General features: G+C 41.2%; 1 protein-coding gene and 2 long non-coding RNA genes across 12 annotated transcripts in view; 1 reads left to right on the forward strand and 2 right to left on the reverse strand.

Moving 5' to 3' along the window:
• The window catches only part of DMXL1 (Dmx like 1), an 86,285-nt gene extending 73,524 nt beyond the window's left edge, over positions 1–12,761 (reverse strand). For 5 of the 10 annotated variants that reach the window (XM_069775806.1, XM_069775804.1, XM_069775805.1 and 2 more), the window contains exons 1-2: positions 12,575–12,759; positions 2,172–2,297 (exon numbers count right to left, since the gene is read on the reverse strand). In XM_069775806.1, coding sequence (XP_069631907.1) covers positions 2,172–2,297; positions 12,575–12,661 — 213 coding nt within the window. In that variant the 5' untranslated portion in view covers positions 12,662–12,759. Of the gene's footprint in view, positions 1–2,171; positions 2,298–12,574 lie in introns of all 10 variants that reach the window. The other 5 variants (XR_011323107.1, XR_011323106.1, XM_069775807.1 and 2 more) reach the window with 3 other exon arrangements.
• LOC138683751 (uncharacterized) lies at positions 9,458–10,830 on the reverse strand. The gene is made up of 2 exons (XR_011323181.1): positions 10,656–10,830; positions 9,458–9,672 (listed from the first exon to the last, which is right to left on the reverse strand). It is a non-coding gene; the product is annotated as an uncharacterized lncRNA (long non-coding RNA).
• A 384-nt stretch (positions 12,762–13,145) lies between the features above and the next one.
• LOC138683789 (uncharacterized) lies at positions 13,146–18,391 on the forward strand. The gene is made up of 3 exons (XR_011323228.1): positions 13,146–13,533; positions 14,675–14,782; positions 16,851–18,391. It is a non-coding gene; the product is annotated as an uncharacterized lncRNA (long non-coding RNA).
• The last annotated feature ends 1,704 nt before the right edge of the window (positions 18,392–20,095 follow it).

Below are 20,095 nucleotides of genomic sequence, written 5' to 3' on the forward strand. Positions count from 1 at the left end.
CATGGGCTGCAGTCCTTCAGGCACAGACTGCTCCAGCGTGGGGCCTGTCCATGGGCTGCAGTCCTTCAGGCACAGACTGCTCCAGCATGGACTTTCCCATGGAGTCACGGACATCTTTGGGGGCATCCACCTGCTCTGGCGTGGGCTCCTCCCCAGGCTGCAGGTGAGCATCTGCTCCCCGGCTCCCCTCCATGGGCTGGGGGGGGGGCCAGCCTGCTGTCTCACCAGGGCTGCAGGGGCATCCCCTCCTCTGGCGCACATCCTCCACCTCCTTCCTCACTGACCTCAGTATCTGCAGAGGTGTTCCTCTCACATTCCACTCTCCTCCCCCACTGCAGGTTCCCCTTCTCAAATCTGTTCTCCCAGAGGCACTACCACTGTCGCTGATGGGCTCGGCCTTGGCCAGAGGCGGGTCCGACTCAGAGCTGGGGAAGCTTCTGGCAGCTTCTCACAGGAGCCATCCCTGTAGCCCCTCCCCCACTACCAAAACCCCACCACACAAACCCAATACAATGCTCAATAGCAGCTCTCTGTAAAGTAAAACATTAAAAAGGTACATAATTCGTAAACTACAAATTATAACTGGATACTTTTAGAAAGGTTCAAAACTGCAACCTAAATAAACTGCATTATTTGCATTCTGATTCTTCCGACAGATTTTAAACAACAAAGAATAATCTGGAAGCAAAGAGAAGAGAAATCTGTGTGTCAATACTGATGAAAAAGCTTAAGAAGAAATTCCATCCTTGCAGCAGTGAACTGGAAGTGTATTGATCAGTCTGGTCAATAAGTAGATTCTAGCCATTCACTGCTTAGTATTTCAGCACTCTGCAAATACATCTAGTGTAATTGCTAACAGCAAACAATATCAACTGTCAGAATCAAAATGACCACATAGGTTTATGAAATGAAAAAATTCTAAAGCGTAGTAAGCTTGATAATTTGATATAATCATATGTGTTAATTTACAATTCAAGGACAGGTTGTCATTTAAATGCATACAGAACTGTTACTGTGCAGTCAAGATGACCTTGCAAATTTGCAGAAAGATTTTACAAGATTAACTGTGATATGTGATCTGCATATGTATTTCACCATTTGTTAATATATGGCCAGTGGACTCAAAAAAAACTTTGTAGGTAACAGCAACCAATGGAGAAACACATGTAGTGTTTACGGCTACAAGGTACCAGAGACACAGAGGAGAACATTTTGTCATTTTCATTTATGTTCCTTCACTATCACTGCAAGAGTTCATCACTCAAACATAAAAAAGCAGGAACAGAGAGTGGCTGGGGATCATCATCATAGAATTCACATGTAAACATGAACTGGTTTCTATGCAGAGGTCTTGTCTCAAGATGGACACCAGCATTTAACCAAAGCTCTCATCAATTGATAAGGCTTGTAGTGATGTGCAGAAGGCTCACATTATCTCCCACTAGGACAGGCTTAAAGAAAGAAACAAAGTAAAAAAAACCTCTTAGATGAGCCAGCATGTAGCCAGACAGTTCTTACTGAATTGGTGAACAGCTTAATCACACTGTGACATCCCAATAGATAGTTACCTGGCTATTTCTTTTTTACTGTGACAGAACAATTAAGAAAGACCTCTGTAAAAAGGACTTGAAACCTAATGGTGTCTAAAATACAACACTTCTGATCCAGTTTACCTACATAAGAAAAAGAAAAGCTGAGAATTCAAGAAAACAAAACCCTGTCCAAAAGCAATTTTAAGCCTTTATGAATTCCTTGAAAGGGATGTCATATTTCTGGATGACCCAACAGTGTTTTTTGTGGAAGCACTCATCTGCCACCAGCCACTAACGTGTCAAAGTATGTCGTTGACACGCCCAGTAATGTGAAGCCATAGTGAATAAATTACCTTTGCTTCCATCTTACTCATCTTTTAGTCAAATTCTTGCTATCTTATCTATGCAGCCCTGTGCGTATCTATAGCTTCCTGTGCAGCCCTATATATCTTTTACAATCTCATATCTACAGTTACTATTTCACATTCACTGTGCTGCTTACTACAAAAAGACATGATGCAATCAGCCATTTTACTATTCACTCTTGTGTATTTGCCTTAACTTTCAAGTATCCACACTCTTGAGAAGGTGCTTAACATGACATTGCTAGAAGATTCTTAGAAACACTGCTCTACATACCTTCCCCTGTTGCATTGAACAGTCCACACAGCCCACTTGAATGTTTCCATGTTTTGCTCCAGGGATTATCTGTAATCTTTCAAAGTCAGTCCCCAACACCACAATATCACATCCTGATGCATATGCCTAAAAAAAAAAGAAACAAGAATTAAGAAGAGCTTTAGCCACTTCCACCATATCAGTGAAGTATGAAACAGTATAGTCCACATATCCTATCCACATAGAACATTACAGATAGAAGTACAGAGGTATTTGCAGAGATCAAGTATGTGTCTACAATTTAAATCAAGCAACAGAAGTGGCAAATTACGCTTTCTCTGTGCTTAGAAGTGCATCACAACACTTGTTTAACAAGCAGTGGTTCAAGATAGAAGAGGCAAAAAAGGTGGGAGTTATGAAAACATCTAAGAGAAAAGAAAAAGCATGAAGAACAAAGTTCATGCAAAGTAGGAAAAAGTAAAGCATTTCCTAGACTGGAGACAGAGGCATTTAAAAATAATTTTTTGAAAGGAGGGAATAGGACTGAGGAGCTAAAATGGTACAAAGCATTTAGTAAGGAACTTAGTAAAGGGAAATTTCAAAAGGGTAAGAGCATGAAGCTTAGTTACAGAAAAGCAAAACTGTGCTTTCAGATTTGTCTCCTGTTACTTGCATTCCATGGATTAATTTTATTTTCTCTTAAATGTATAGTCACTAAGTAACTTGATATACCTAACACATTCACAGAGCCAGCTGACTGAGTACTGCAACGTCCGAGTCAAAATTTCTTCCTATCTGTATGCAAGTTCTGTTAGAAACTGAGCACAGATTAAAATGGAGAGAAAGATTAAAGACTGGAGAAGCTTGTGGAAACAACAGTGAGCAGAATAATTCAATAAGCATAAGAATATAGCATTCAAGGATTAAAGTCCTAGAACAAGGAATGTACATCCATTAAAAAAGTAGAGCCAGGAAGTCAGCAACAAAATTAAGAGCACAAACAACAGTATTCTATTAGAGAGCAAGAGAACGATAAAAGGGCCAAAAATGCCCTTTTAGTTGGCCAAAAGATTCAAAAGCAGAACAGTCTCACAAAAACTGCAGATGGAAGATTTCCTAATACTGGCATAAATGATCATGTCCTTACAATCAATCCTGCCAATTAACTAAAACCACTTTTGACTTGAAAAAAGGCAGAAAAATTGAATGCTAGATATACAAATTTGAAATCTGTGATCATGTTTTCAGGTGTTTCATGTGAGAGAGTACTTTTACCAAGCCTGACCTAGACTATTATAGCATTACATACATTAAAATAAATAAAAAATATGGAGATTTTGGTCCCAAGACAATTTTCCCCACAAAGGGTTCAGTAGTATTTCACAAAACAATCTTACACAGAAGACTGTGATCATCATTCTCAGCCAATATTCAGTTATTGCTTTCCAATCAGCAGACCATCAGCCACCCTTAAAATTACCTGATACTTGAAAATGCTGTCTATAACGCTTCTGCAGACTAAATATAACCATGTACTTATTTATGACCATTTATCACTGGTCAGGTTTTTGAGCCCCTTCCTCTCTTCAGCTTCAAAAAGAGGTTCAAGCAGTATAATTCCTCCTGTCAAAAAAGCAGCATTTATTACAAATTGACATAATAAACAGCAGGCTCCAAAGCAGTCTAATTTAAAACTCATTCCAAAAGAGGAGATTGAGTACTTTTTTTTGTTCAAATGTTAAAATGATTATTTTGATATTGCAATGACATGAACTTTGGACCTGCTTCTCACAGAACTTTTTTTTTCTTTAGTTAAAAACCATCTCACCTGGTGACTCACTGATTAAGTCTGTAGTCCACCAGGCAAAGGTTACTCAGAAGTATAATAGATACAACTTTTCCCAAAGCCATTTTGTTGAATTTACTGTTCCATACGAAGGCAATTTTAAGGGGGGGGGGAGAAGTGCTTCATTTCAAAAAGATAACATGGCTTTATTAAAAATGTCTTTAATAATCTGAAGTGTCAGATTGTATGAAGCCTACTTGCTCTTCTGTATAGCCCTCTAGGCCTTATCATCACTTTATAGACTTACTCGATTTCTCCCATCTGTTTCTCTCCATTTCTAGCTTCACAGGCAAGCCTGAGATCATGTAGCATCATAACACTACAACATTTCCATCGCAGTGAGCAAGAGCTAGCGTATAGCGCAACACATACCATTAGCAGCAATCCGGAAGTTCAGAAACTGATCATTTTAATTGGATCAGGAACTTGACCAGTTTTAACATATAAAGAAAGTCCTGAGTACACTTGGCATTTTGCACTGGAAGAACTCTAAAGTAACTATAAAACACTACACACTGGAGTCTTTAGGAACTGGTATATTCATCAATGTATCAGGACTTAAAACATTACCAGAACACAGGCTATCTCCTGCTAACCTGGGCTATGCTGGACAGCAGCAGCTCAAAGCAGTATGCAAAAATCCTAGACTCGCCATTTCCTGAAAATGTCCCCTTTACGAATATAAACTCTTGTCCAAGAGCTATACCCCCTCCTCCCTTTTGCTATGTTTAAATATGGTTACTCTATGTTTAATACTCATGTCTTGCCCAACTTCATATGCTGTGGTTTAAAAAAAAAAAGTTTGTTAAATTGGGGATGAACTTTCTGAAGAAAAGTTGGGGAATATCTTCTCATCCTAGCGGTTCTCAGTTCTAACAATCAATTATAAGTGCACTCATAACAATCTAGACCAGGGTAGGGGCAAGAGGAGTGCCCTTTTAAAAATCTTATTCTTGGAAGAAAAATAGAGTCATTCTGTCATGATTTAACCCCAGCAAACAACTAAGCACCACACAGCTGCTCACTCACTTCCCCCCCAACCAGTGGGATGGGGGAGAGAATTGGAAGGAAAAAGGTAAAACTCGTGGGTTGAGATAAGAACAGTTTAATAGGACAGAAAGGAAGAAAATAATGATTATAACAATCACAATAATAAAATGACAATAATAATAATAATAGGATTGGAATATACAAAGCAAGTGATGCACAGTGCAACTGCTCACCACTTGCTGACTGATGCCCAGTTAGTTCCCAAGCAGTGATCCCCCTTTCTCCAGCCACCCCGCCCCCCCAGTTTATATTCTGGGCATGACATCCCATGGCATGGAATACCCCTTTGGCCAGTTTGGGTCAGCTGTCCTGGCCATGTCCCCTCACAACTTCTTGTGCCCCTCCAGCCTTCTTGCTGGCTGGGCATGAGAAGGTGATGAATCCTTGACTTAGTATAAACACTGCTTAGCAACAACTGAAAACATCAGGGTGTTATCAACATTCTTCTCATACTGAATCCAAGAAATAACACTGTATCAGCTACTATAAAGAAAACTGACTCTATCCCAGACAAAACCAGGACATACTCCACCCTTACGTTCTGGTAATTCTCCATATTACCTGAAAAAAATTGACATTCGGGAAAAAAAGAATCACTTCTGACATCAGTCTATTCAGATGGATTAGATCATACTTGGTCACATTGACTTCCCGATCCCCAATAAGCTGCAGAACCACTGACTAGCTCATAAGCCTGTAGAGCTGATCTGTCCCCAAAGACGTAGAAAGAAAAAAAAAAAAGCATTTTCAAAGAGCTTCCAAATATAACTACAGCCAAGCAGAAGGATGATGACTTGGAGGTTATTTTTGACGTTCAGTCAATGTTAGGCTGCAGGAGAACCACAGTTTCAAAGACAAAAAGGCAAGGGATGCAAAAGGGAAGGAAGTTACATATTTCAAAGGAAAGCGAGTGTCTGAATGGAAGGTAACTAAGCTGTCTAGCAAATGAAACTGCAACAGGCTCCCTTTCCTACTGTTGCCTACCATCCCAATCCCATTACACCTTATATTGACCAGACACTTGAGTGTTCCCCTTCTCCTAAGGTGTCCTTCCTTTGGTTCTTTGCTGGCCCCACTGCAACCCATCCATTACACTGTCTCTGTGCAGAGAAGTCACATCCTCATACATACTCACTGGAATCCAGACTCCAGTTCTGAAAGACGTTTCTAAGCAGTAGTATCTTATAAAAACATTCCTCTAAAACAAGAGTACAAAACTAACTGCTGGACTAACTTTACACTTACTTTTTTTTTCACCTCAGAAAACTTTATAAGGTATTTTACCATAGTATAAGGGAACTCAGTAGTCAGGAGTAAAGGACACTTTCTATACCCTAACAGTCTCTCAGATACAACAAAAATCAATCCTGACTACCAATCAACTTTATCTACTTTTTACTGTGAGACTTGTCCACAGTAGTTTGCATGTCACTCATTTTCATTTTGACAGAAGCTACTGAGATTGCATTTTTATAAGCTATGGAAACTAAGAAAAAAGGTAATTCAAATGTTCTATTACACATAGGGCAAGAAGCAATTTCAGGGTCTAAGCACTTCTCGTATCTGTACTCTTGTCTACATGACCTGGGTCCTGCCAGGGGAGGAGGGGGTAGGGAAAGGAAGGGGGGCACAATATGCTGCCATACAGTTCAACTAGGAAAGAATTCCTAAACATGTATGAAATAAAAAACAAAACAAAAAAAACCCCACACAAAAACCCAACCAACAAAAAACCAAAGATACTTTTTTAAAGTGAGCAGAGCCTCTAAGTCTGATTTTGGCAAGCCATAAAAGCCTTTCACCTTAAGAATGTCCTAGAATATTTACAAGAAAGTTGTCTTTGCACAATGGGACAAGCAGATAATGTTGATATTATCGTGTTCTTGGAATGTTTATTAAACAATTCTTTGTTCATTTGTTACACAAATAAACAAGATAGAACTAGTTGAAGCTGCATGAACATGGATTTCACTAGCTGTTGACATAGCAAAACAAGCTTGAAATTAGGAAGTGAAAGATGTTTCAGGCCTGTGAAAATAAAAGTGATTTTGCGTGCAGTACTGGGTTTTCACAGTTTCTACCCTTCCTTTTAATCAGATGTCAGCTCTTATACCTAAAATCATATTTCTTTGGGGAAGATTAACAGATATTTTGACAATAACAGTGCTTTAAAAGCATGTTAGTTTTAACAGAAAATAGTATAGATAATTATATGAACTATTCTAATTTCTTTCTGAAGTGAAAGCCTGATAAACACAACTCTTAAAAGCAGAGAATGGTACTGGCAAATCAGACTCTGCTCTCAATAGAAGAAAAACAAATGAGCAGCGGTCTTGACTTCTTACATAGCACACCACATCTAAAGCAATTATTTCCCTTATACTCAACTGTCTTTAAATATTTATTGTGTACTAATACACAAAGTTTTTGCTATAGTTTCTGCTACAGCTAAATAAGGACTGACACATTATCTTTCACAACCTGCACAAACTTGATTTAACCTACATCTCTTATGCGAAGGGCCTACATCTCTCACACAAAGGGCACAAGTACACCTACCAGAAATTGCCAGCTATTATCCACAGGTGAATGCAGTAGTACGTGTGCACACATAGGCATTTATAAGGTAATATATACATAAACACATACAAATATGTATGGGATGAACATACAGACTAGACAGGTAATGCAGAACTCTGTGCTGGGCCCAAGGTCATACAGAACCACCTAGCTGAAGCAGACCAAGGGACTGGATTAACAATTCACAGTAACTTACTTGGAAATGTTCTCTCCCTGCTATAGCTATACTGGAAGCTTACCAGTACAACCACCCATGTTATCTTCTGCTTCTTTTATTTTGCAACTGATTCAGGTACTGTATCAGAGGTAATTCTCAAGCCACATAAAGGCTATTTTTATCACTGATGGGTCTCAAGGGTTCTTATGTCCCTTGCAAATGAAATGAAGCAAATCCCAAAGGTCAGGATGCCAAGGCTCAATTAAAAAGATTTTACTGAAATTCTATAATAGCTGAGTAACATTTCTATCATGTTTGAAAGTGGAAGTTCACAATAGGTGTTTTTATGACCTTTACAACCATTATGCCTTAGGGAAGACTCATTTCCCAGTTTAAAAAAAAGCTATTCCAAGGAAAAGCACTGTAGACTGGGAACAAAGCTTATTACCCCCCAAAAAATAGAAAAAAATCATCTTTATTAATTACATCAGGTAGCTGTAGCTGTTTCTTCTGCTGGATTGAGCATGTAAACATAATACATTCTCAGCCTGCAAGGGCTAAATACTGCTTATATGCAACACAAATAGGCACAGGTGGGAGATGAGTACTTCCTCGTGTCTCATTTCTCTTAGTTTTTCCCCTCACCTCATTGGTTCCTCTTCTAAGAAAAATTTACAACAAATGTCATTCTTATGAAAAGTAGAGACAAAAAATAAAGGCAAATAAATCTGTTAAGCAGGTGATACTGAAGTTACATCTGTATTTTTCTCTTTTGCACAGAATGGTCAAAATCAAAAAGCACAGTCACTATGAACCAGATTGTACCTCGCTGAATTATTCTATTTAAAAAAAAAATCTAACCTGTGCAGATATGAATTTGCACTAGTCTTTTTAGCATGGTCTCTCCCCACCCCCATTATTATATCAAAACTTACAGTAGTCTAAATTAATTTTAGATTTTTAAATTAAAATGTAATTTTAATTACATTTAAATATCTTATTTTTTAAGAAATTATTTCTTTCATTAAGAAGATTAATTAAATTTAAGAAATACTCTTTCTTCATGCTTGGAAAAAACCCCAACTTTCTAAGCTATGAAAACTATTTGAAGTAATATACTTCTTTAAGTGGCAAATTGATTGGCCGTGCACTTAGAATCAAGGCTCACTGCAACTGCACTTTTTATTGAAGTGTAAGGAGGTTTTATCCCTTTTTTTTTTTTTTATTAATTCAGTTAAAAAAACAATTCATTTCTTAAGTTCAGAATAGGCTAACTGGAACATGGGGAAAAAAAAACCAAAACCCCAGGCTTATCAAAATGGTCTCCTTCCCTTTTCTAAGTCACAATCAAGAAGCAGGTATAAACAATGTAACTTCTTGTTAACTGACTCTCATGACCAATCAGTTAATTTTCTTGACTATAAATACACATGGAGTTCTAAATACAAAGAAAGTGTTGAGTATTTTCTAGACAAATAAGTTAGCAATTTTGAGCCACAGAATCTACTCTTATTTATCAAAAAATTTTACAAAGCTGGAAATCTTTATATCACAACCCAGTACTTTTGGAAAATTCAGTGTGGTCTTGACCAAACTATCCAAAACCCACATTTTCCAAGTGCATTTCAACTTAACGTTGAAATTCACAGTTTTATCAGTCATACAAAGGAAGTCTCAAGACCAGGATGAGTTTAATCACACACAGAGAGGAAATCTGCCCAGAAAAGACTCTGGTTGCATTGAAACAAGCCATGCAATTTATCTTTCTTTTCCAAACTTTTATCCCTACAAACAATTAGTCTTTTGTGACTTCCATTACCAGTCTTGGGACTTGTACTTGCAAAATTGCTATTGCTCACAGTGATTTCTTTTTTTCCCCTCTTCTGATACTTGGAAAAAAACAAAAGGAAAAAAATATTACAGAAGCAGAACTGAATAAGCAAAAATGCACAAAGCCAACCGATCACAAAAGCGGTATCAGAGCTGATTACCCAATAACTTAAATACAACTTCAGTAATAACTAGTACAGCAATATCCTATGTGATGAACTCCACGAACTTATTAAACAAATGGGTTTTTTACTCAACTATTTCAGATCTGAAAACAACGAAAGAAAGCAAAGGATGTATTCCACTGTGGGCAAGCACACAGAAAATAAAAGAACTTGATTTCAGGAGAAGCACATAGAGAGCAAACAGTTAAATTCTGACTTCTGAGGGCTGAGTTCTCACTCATTTAGTGCATGTTACTACTGTTCACTCTCAGCAGATAAAGAACAGGCATGGTTCTTATGATACCTTGATGTTTATGAGCCTTTTTCTATATACAAATAAAAGAAGTGCCAAAAACTCTTTATCAGCATTCTCTCCAAGGAAGCTCACACTCCACTTGACACTTCACATCCTAAAAAAAAAAAAAAAGGCCAGAACAACAAACCTGCACACCATTAGGACAAGTATCTCAAATACCTTCTTAAAACAGAACTGCACATATTCAAAAAGGTGCATGCAATTCAGTGGGTACAGGCACTTTTTACTACTTTCACTTCCAATTTTTCAGAGTTTAGGAGAAGAATCTGTAGTATTTCCAGAAAAACTGTAATATTTTAAAAGTTTTCACCTTAGATAGTCAGTACAGCATATCAGACAATATTCTGAACCATACTGTATCCAAAAAAATAAAAAAAAAAATCAAAGTATTACAAACCAAGTTCTTTTGTCAGGCAAAGGTAACTCACCCCACCTGTGCAGTACATAACCCTGAAATATCAACTCCCATGAGTTCTCAACTATGAAAAGTGGAAGCATAGAAGTTTGCCGAGACGTGTTTTTTTCCATTTCTAAGACACCATTCAACAGTATTTATACTTACTAATGCTTATATCCTGGCTTCAGATATTGGAAAACTGTCCGGTTTTGTTGTTGGATTTTCTAAAGGTTAAGTCCACCATTTCCTTCCAAAAATGCAGAAATTATCTTCATTACCTTTCACTTCTTAATCCTTCTGAGCAATCTCATGAATTTAACACAACATTATACAATGAATAACAGCAACCCCCCCCAAAAAAACCCCCGCCCTGAAGCAGTCAAGGATATTTCTCTTAGCAGTTTTAAATCTGAGGAAAAGAAATCCATAAATAAGCTTGTCAGAGAAAGGAAGATGAATGTGTCTATAGGAAACATTGTTACTATATTTATGTCAAAATAGCTGTTGTAAAAAAGAGACCATAGAAACAGCTACTGAAAACTGCACTTCCCAATCATTCCTTTCTCCCCAAAGAGAGATTCTTGCTCTTATTATCCACTGGGGAGCTCTAACACTTTTGACAAGTTAGGGCATAACAGCCAGAGAGCCCTTGAGTGACACTAATAACTCAAACTATTTCCCTCAAAAAAGAATGATATCAAAACAGGAAACTTACAAGAACATACTTTGAAAGCTGACTAGTGTTTCACTGTAAAGCAAACCTCTTTGTCTCCTGCCAAACCACTGGTGGGTCTTCAACATTTCTGGATATGTAAAATCAGAAAGTTTGGCACAGTTGGAATTTGAAGTCCCAAATGCTGCAGTTTAAGAACTCTTCCAACATGAACTTATTTACAGGATTCATTTTTTTTGGAAGCAAGCACATCACCAGACAGGGCTGTAGATAAACATATTTTGCAAAGCCAGCCTGACTCTGGGGAAGTAGCTCTAGGGTGCTTTGCCCTGAACGCTGACTGTAGCCCACCTTTCCAGCACAGACACGGCACCACTGCCGCAGAGCAAAGCTGCGAGTAGCCAGATGAATTTAACTGCGTAGGCCAGATGGGACAGAAAAAAATAAGTTTCTTAATTCTTGCATTTCCATCTACCATTCCCCTATCAAACTCAAAAGCACACTATGCTGTAATGAGGGGCGGCCACAGAAGTCAAGGTTAAAAATACTCAAACATGGTGCACTGAGAAACTTTGCTGTGTCTTATTTCATTCCTCTTCAGCCCAAAACGGAAGGCAGGAAGGGTATATTTCAGGGAGGGTGGGAAGAAAAACACAACAACAGAAGTCTGTTTACAAAGCAAAAGTGAAAGGGAGGAAAACAAACACTAACAAAAGGCTACAGCTTTCACTAAATGCTGCAAGTGTTGGGGTTTTTTTCTCCACTTTAAGTGTAAACGTCGACAGGGATTCCAAAACGGTTTTAGCATCCTCACGCTCAGGCACGGTATTTCAAGACGCACTTCGCCCCATGACCAGGGAGGATTCCCACTACCTTCCTGACCGAGGGCGAGAGCTGACGTTCCCTTCCACAGAGAGTCGCGTGCACCGGCTGACGTTTACGTAATCTTTTATCGAAGCCACCATGTTCCTGCCTTGGCAACACGCCCCCCGCCCCCCCGGAGCGGCACGTGCGTCCCTGGCTCTGCCTCTGCCGGGCGCCGCTCTCGCCCCGCGCCCCCTCCCTCCATCCCCGCCCCACCGGCAAGGCCGCCCGTCCCGCCCACCCCCGGCGCTGCACCCACCGTCGGGCTCGGGAGCCGCCGCCGCTCGGGGAAAGTTTTGCCCGCCTTCCCCGCCCCCGGCCCCGGGCAGGTGTGCCGCAGGCCCTTCGGCGAAGCCCTCCCCCGGCGGCGGGCAGCGCCGCTACCGGCCGACGACACCCGTGGGGCCGAGCCGCCCCGCTCCAAGGGCCGGCTGCCGCTGCCGCCGCGCCTGACGCAGCCGCTCTCGGCGCCGGCTCGGGCGCCGGGGAGCGCGGCGCTCGGGGCCCGGGCCCGGCGGAGGCGCCCGGGCCCCGGCGGGGGACTCACCGTGAAGGGCTGGTCGTGCAGGCTCCCCACGGAGAAGCAGTTGTCCCCGGGGTTCACGGCCCCCGTCAGCACCTGGTGCAGGTTCATGGCGAGAGGCCGCCGCCGACCCGCCGGCCCCCGCCACTCGGCCGCCCCTGGTCCCGCGGGCGGCGGAGGAGGCGGCGGCACATACTGCGGGGCGGGGCGGAGCCTCGCGGGGCCGGGCGGAGCCGAGCCTCGCCGAGCCTCGCCTCGCCGCGCCTCGCCGGGCGGGCGGGGCGCGGAGGCGCAGCGCCCCCTGCCACCAGCCTCGCCAGCTCTCGCGAGAGCCCGCCCCGGCCGCATCACCGCCCGCCCCCGACGCCGCGACCCCGCTCCCCCGCGACCTGCCCCCTCCGCCCCCCAGCCGGCTCCAGCCGCCGCGCATGCGCGCCGGCCGCCGCGGGGCGACGCCGAGGGTGGAGCGAAGCGGCGGGTCCTGCCTGCGCATGTGCGGCCGGCCGGCGCCGCGGGGGCGGGGCCGCCCGTCGGGGCGGGCGGGGCGCGGCGGGCGGGCCTGTGGCCTGCGGCGGGCCTCTCCCGAGCGGCGGCGGCGGTCGCTAGGGCGGGCTGTGGGTAGGGGCAGCTCAATGGCGAATTTACCTTTCTTACTCAAGTAGCCTTGGAAAACGCTGCGTCGGCCTGGTGGCGAGGGGATCGGTGTGGCTGGCCCAGGCGGTGGGCTGAAGGATGGGGGACTCGACCCTTGTCAAGCCTGCCGCTCCGCCACCTCCCGCCTCGCTGGAGCGGACGCGGGAGTCGGTGACCCTTACAAGACCCAATAACCCCAAACGCATTCCCTTCTCGCCCGCACAGTCTCACAAGTGGAGGGACTTGGCCGCAGCCTTTCCACAGGCCCTTGCAAGAGGAAGCATCTGGCAATGGGAGACGTGGTTCCCTGAGGCTTGGGGAATGAAGAAGGCGTTTTCCTGGGACACCAGGTTGGCTGTAGGCAGCTGGGTTTTTCACCTGCCTCGTAACATGAGGGGAAAAAAAACGGGAGCCATCTAGGATGGGTATTGCTTTACACGCAACTCAAGAGTGGGATTAGTGCAGGCCACTTTGGTCCGACGAAATGAGTCAGGCCCAAGTGCAACAGGCAGCGTAGCCTGCGTATTCGGATGACAGGATCTTCAGATCTGTCCTACCAGGACACCTCACCATATAAGTAAGTTTTCATCTCTAAATGGACTGAATAATTGAGGTGTCTCCCAATTGTGAGATCTCTCTGCTACACTGAAAGAACTTTATGTCTTGTTACTAATATTTCTTTCCACTGTAGCTATTTTTTTAGTATTCCATCAGTTTCTCATAGAAACTTCAGCATTACTTGCGTTTCCCCTTGTAAATTTCAGCTCCCACAATTTTCATTCTTACATTATCCCAGTGTCAAATATTAGAGCCTCTTTCTGCCCACCAGCTGTTCCAAGATATAATACAAATCAAAATAATTTCATGACATATAGGCATAACTTGGTGTATCACATCCCTCAATATTTATAAGGTGTTACCATGTATCTGTACATGGCAATACCTTTTCTTCTTGTGTTACTTTTCCTGTCCTTGTGTAAGCAAGATCAACCTCATACCATTTCGGGCATGGTGTCTCACACATTGTCTTAGTAAATACAAGCCTCGCATCCTTTGAAAAGCAGGTTGAAAAGCATCTCACCGTAACACTGGTTGCTGCAGTAATTCATGCAAATGAAAGAAAGATTTCTCCTATTTTCTAAAGCCTTCAGATGTGAGAAAAATCCATCAGATAGGGCACTGTGTGTATGTAGACATTCCTTCAAAAAGCCATGGTTTTCTCAACCTGGTTATAAACTGCTACCACCCTAATCACTTTTGTTTTGCAAAGGATCAAAAAGCTTATTGAATTGTCCTATCAATGAATAGTGATCTCACCCTTGCCAGGAGTGCTGATCACTGGTAAGTGATCTTATCCTTCTGCCAGCTGCAGAATCTCATAAGGCAACCTTAGTGGATTTTTAAGTTAACAAAAATTATTTTCATTCGGTCCTAAGCAAGAAAGTGAATTACGACTGAAAACAGTAAGAGGCCCTTATCTGTGATTTTCAGCACAGCTGTCTGCTTCTGGGCTCAGACTGTGAACCTCTCCAGCTTTGGTTGCAGCCAGCTGATACTTCTTCCCACAAGGACTGCTCTGGAATAAGCTGGACAGAAAAGGTCAGAGATCATGCAGAACCATATTGGTTCTTCAAGCCTTATTCACTCCACAGGTGTAAAGCACATAGGATTTGCAGTATGACAAGATAGCAGGGTAACAGTAGACAGCAACCCCAGACCCCAGTCTAAGGAAGATGAAGAATTCATGAAGAAGGGGAAACTCAGGACAACAAGTAAAAGAATGAAAGGAAGGGTTTGACTGGTAACTGCTTTTTAATCTGTACCTAATTACAACACAGTATGATATGTTTACAACTGACACACCCTGACATGCTGATACAGTAAGAAAATACGGAACTTCTAATTTCCTTGCTAACTAGATTTGGTCTTTGTGACTATTCACATTAGTATGTTTGGCTTACTTCGTAAGAGAAAGGACATTACCTTTTATTCTCTCCTCTGCGGATAGAGTCAGAGCTTACGTAATGACATGCCAGGCACATGCATCCATATCTTGGCTCCCGTCCCCACGGGGATGGGGCACATTACCTTCCCCTTCCCACATTTGCTGTCAGCAGTGAGCTGTAGTGCAGGAGCTCTCACTCCTCACTGCTGACTTCTGACACTGCTGCTGTCCCACTTCTCAGCCTGAGTGATGGCAAGGGCAGCCACTAGAAGTGGGACTTGGGCACACGTACTTCATTTTGGTGCCCCTTCTCACTTCTCTTGCAACATCTGTGAATTCAGCTACAAGAAAATTATGTACTGTACATTTTATTATAATATCAAAGTGAATGCAGTGTTGGACACTGACAAATTTCAACTCTGGCCTGTGCAATTTCATGCTGTAAGCATTAAAAAAAAAGCTTAAAATGATACAGTACAATTAAAAGTACATTTATACATTGTCTTGTTGACAAAACCACAGAGGTTGGTTTTGCTCAGAATTTCAAAACTTGACAGTTGTTGGAAGGTAAAAAAAAAAAATCTCGGAAAGCTAATTACCACCACAGAAGTGTTTCCTGTGCTTTTTGTTCATTTTGCGTATTTTTCTCACCTTCTAAGTAAACAGTTTTTTCCAAAAAGCCCTTTGTTTCACCTCTCACTTAGAAGTATCTAAAAAACAGACAAAGCATTGAGTTTGCCCTACAGAGTTACAAAATATGGTCACAAGCTCCTTTCTGTTGTCTTGCCCCCTAACCTCAGTAAATCTTTCTTTAAGTCTTTCAGGAGCTGTAATTCTTCTCACACGCTGCTGACTCTTGTCATTCACAACTGCTGCTAAGCAGGCTCACTCAGTCCTTGCCTTTGGCTTTTTAAAGGGGCACTATACAAAATATCCTCCGTACCAGAATAGCAGAAGGCAGGAACGATTTTCACTTCCCAATATTTTAACATACAGTGGCTGTGGCTGTTCTGAAGGTCTGCCAGAATTTCAGCATTTGTGCATGCATAGAAGGGCTTGGAAATGAATGATTTACTGCTTTTTGGTTATTGACCAAAGCATTACTTTTTCAATAACAATGAGGCCTTTGAATGCTCCAGAAAGCAATACCAAGTATATACATACACATTTTTCATTAGTAAATCCTGCTTGTATTTCCCTAATAATGTCCGAGGAAAGTCCAAATGAGAATTTTAAATCATACTCCCACAAGTCTTTTCTAAATTCAGAATTGCACCTCTGCAAAGCACATGCATATTAACAATTTTCTTCAGTGTAATGCAGTAGAAAATCGATGTATATTTGTAAATTATTTCACTTGCACAAGTACAATGACATACTTTGTGTTCTTTCTTTACAATAAACATCCATGAGTCACTCATTAACAGCAGTGAGCTCACTTGTGTCAATGATACACAGGCAGCTTTGAAAGAAGCTGGCATTTTGAGTGGCATGTTTAGAGTTTGCCTACAGTACTAGAAAATGTTGGGATTTTCCCCTGATTTCTTAATAATAAGCTAAAGGCAGGTAGCTTTTTTTTTTTCCCCTCGGAAATAATTTATCGTATGGAGTTCACTGTATTTCAGCTTGCTTCTTACGAAAACAGTGCACTGCAGCCAGGAACAACTGTTCCACCTCACATACTCTTCAACCTTGTTTTTGTTGCCCTTCATCTTTCTGCAGGTTTTGTTTGGTTTGTGAATACCCGAGGCAAAGGTCTGACCTTAGTGAGGTCAAGAGAAAAAACCCTTCCTGATCTCCCCAAGATCTGGAGTTCCCCCTCTGTGCCCACACTGGGAATCACTTGAAGAAGTACTTGATTCTCTTCTTGAGCTTTTATGACTTTTAGCAGTGTAAAAAGAGTCAAAACACAGTGTGGCATCTTGGGAAAACCTGAAATACATAAAGACATGAACACTGACATCTAATAGTATAGTCCTAAACAGTTGACCACTTTGTGAAACCTCTCTTGGCAGAAAGCTTGCTTGGTTCATGTCTTCAGTACCCTGTGTTTTGTTATCTGTAGCCTGCAGGTTAGAGTGATATTTGCTTCTTTTTTTGTACTGTTTTCATTTGGTGGAAGACATTTTGTAACAGCTCATGTTGCTGTCACATCTCTTTAACACCTACAGTGCAGCATGTTCTCTTTCACTTGAGTGATCTGATAAAACCTTGTATTTGGTGAAGGAGATACATGCTGACTGGTATACTTTCTTACAAGAGATTAGTAAAGATGTTTTGATTTATTCAATTAATCTTTTATTTGGCTTTTGGTGACACTTCCATTTTATAAGCTCAGAGTATCTTCAGTAGTTGTTTTTCCAAGGTAAAAGCCAGCCATTATTACATCCTTCAGGCTTGCAAATTAACAGTTAACAATTAACAAGCTTTTAAAATTTCCATTCATATTCAGAGTTTTACATTCATTTCACAGACTGAGATTAAAGCTACTTTTGAAGAAAATCATGAAAGGGCTGCTGGGTAATACATTAACTGTTCACTCTTTCCCTGTTTAATTATAAAATATTCTGTGATCACTGACAGCTGAGGATGCTGAGCTGGACTTCATCTCTTGAGCAAGGGCAGCGGCTTGGCCCTGGGGAGGTTTCTTATGAATCCCCCCACTGCTTCCCCAGCAGGCTGCTGCCAGGCCACAGGGCCTCACCACAGCAGGGCTATGAGAGTCAGGCAGGCTGCTTCAGCACAGAGCCACTGTGCAAAATACCTGCTAGTGGACTCCGCGGTGCATGGTTGAGAGTGATCTTGCATGGCATGTAGGAGTCTTGTCTTACTGCAAATGCTAAACAGTGCCAATTCCCAGACGCATCAGTCAATTTTCAAACGTCATCAGTCTTCTTGTGCACAGGGTGCTTTTTATGCCATGGTGCAACAGTCAGTATCCTGGAATTGACTGAGCCAGGCTTTCTTCACCCATACAAAGATGCCCTTTTAGTTGGTTAGTTCTTTGTGTAGAGCTGGGAGACTCCATCTGGCCTTGGAGAAGTTCCTCTGACAGCTCACCTGCTGGCACTGAACTCTGATTAGGCTGCTCATGTATAGTCTCTTACTTGAAATTCACAGGAAAGGCTATTGAAATATGCATTATGCAGTACTATTTACCAGAATGTATTTGTCCTTTTTATGTAAACCCTAAATTATTCAGTAAGTCTATTATTTTCTGAGATACTGTTGATTTCAAGTTGAGTATAATACCAAATATTTATTTTTTAGTTTACTATGAGATGTTAAATGATATGTAAATAAATAAATATATAGACTCCACATTCACGTAATGAATTATCTATTCATATTGCCAGTCTATTCTAATAAATAATATTCCATTATATATTTTGAACTTTCATATATGTTTTCTGTATCATATTTGAAAGGATGACACGCTTTATAGGTGTCCCTAACAAACTTATCTGAGGTATAATGCAATCGCTTTACTGTTCCTTTCATGTTTATATCAAGTGTTTGGATGTATATGTTGCCAAATTCGGTATCAGTATTTCTGCACAAATCTGTTGCATATGCCTGTTTATTTTTAGGCCTTTAAAATGGCTTAAGATGCTCAAGGGCTAACCTGAAAAAAGAAAGTGATTTTATACTATTTTTTCAACCTTTTACCTCTTTAAGGTTCCTTACAGTTAGGTTTTAACCTCATAGGAGGGTGGTGTGAACTTGTGACAGAGGACTGGTTACTACCCCATACCTATACACAGATTTAAGTAGATGACCATTCAAGTATTGGGAAAGAAAAATATGAAACATACTGGCCTGTTGTTCTCTCCTTTTGCAGTGTAACTCAAATAGAAACCATTTTCCCCTTAAATGCATACACCCCCTCTTATCTCATAGCCACTTTGTGAGGTAGTCTCACTTTTTGTTCTTTTGCCAGCAGTTTTAGTGATATACAGTGAAAGAGCTCATGAGTTGTTTCTTTTTCTGCTTGCTACATTTCAATAACGAAGCCATGTTCCTCTGCTCAGGCATTCATATACGTGTATGCAGGGTGCCTGACCAGTTAGGCATACTTGCTTTTTTAATACTATTACCTTCTTTATATTGTTTTTATCCCCCAAAGCAAAGAATAGAAAGCAAGAGCAACCCAATGAAGGAGTGCTCATCTTAGTGTTACTGCAAATTCCTTTCACCATTTGATGACGTATTTATAGCTCTGTAGAAACATAAAAAACAAAGGCACTCAGACTACAATACTAACATTTCAGCCTGGTGGTAGATTCGCAGATGACTGCTATATGCTGAGTAGAAAATGGCATTGCAGTTACTGATTTTGAGTGAAAAGGCTTGAAAAGATTAAACTATTAAACTTGCTGTCTTTCTCATCACTTGATCACCTGTATGTCATCTGTTTTTCTTTAACTGGTAATAAAGTGTTTGTGTTTTTATAGGAGAGAACGGTATTGAAACATCCTCTGTTTTATAAATAACAAATTGTAAGATTTTTTAGTGTAGTTATTGACAGGATCTAAAATTTACACATGCATGTTGTAAGACATACTAAAGGGTCGTGGGTTGTCTGTCAGTACCAGACTTCATCTGTTTTGCAACTAAAGAAAATAAATTTTTGACTAGATTTTTCTAAAAAAAGAACACACAATTTCCTTGTTTAAATTTTGCTGTGAGTGTAAAGTGTCGCTGTGTTTTATGAAGACTGTGACTTTCCTGAAACAGCATGTGGTTTTGTGATGTGAACTGTTTAATCTGCCCAAGAGCGATAATGCTTTCTCGTGACTCTTCCCCACCACATATTGTACACTCCACCTCAATGGACTGATTTTATTTACTGCTGAGTCAATATTTACCACTTTGCTACTGCCTGCAGTAGTTTTAACCCCTGTCTGAGCAACTGAATGGTACCAGGAGCTTTTTAAAGCATTGAGGCCTTAATCCTGAAATATTCA

Source organism: Haliaeetus albicilla, chromosome Z (assembly GCF_947461875.1).
Source record: "Haliaeetus albicilla chromosome Z, bHalAlb1.1, whole genome shotgun sequence".
NCBI lineage: Eukaryota > Metazoa > Chordata > Aves > Accipitriformes > Accipitridae > Haliaeetus > Haliaeetus albicilla.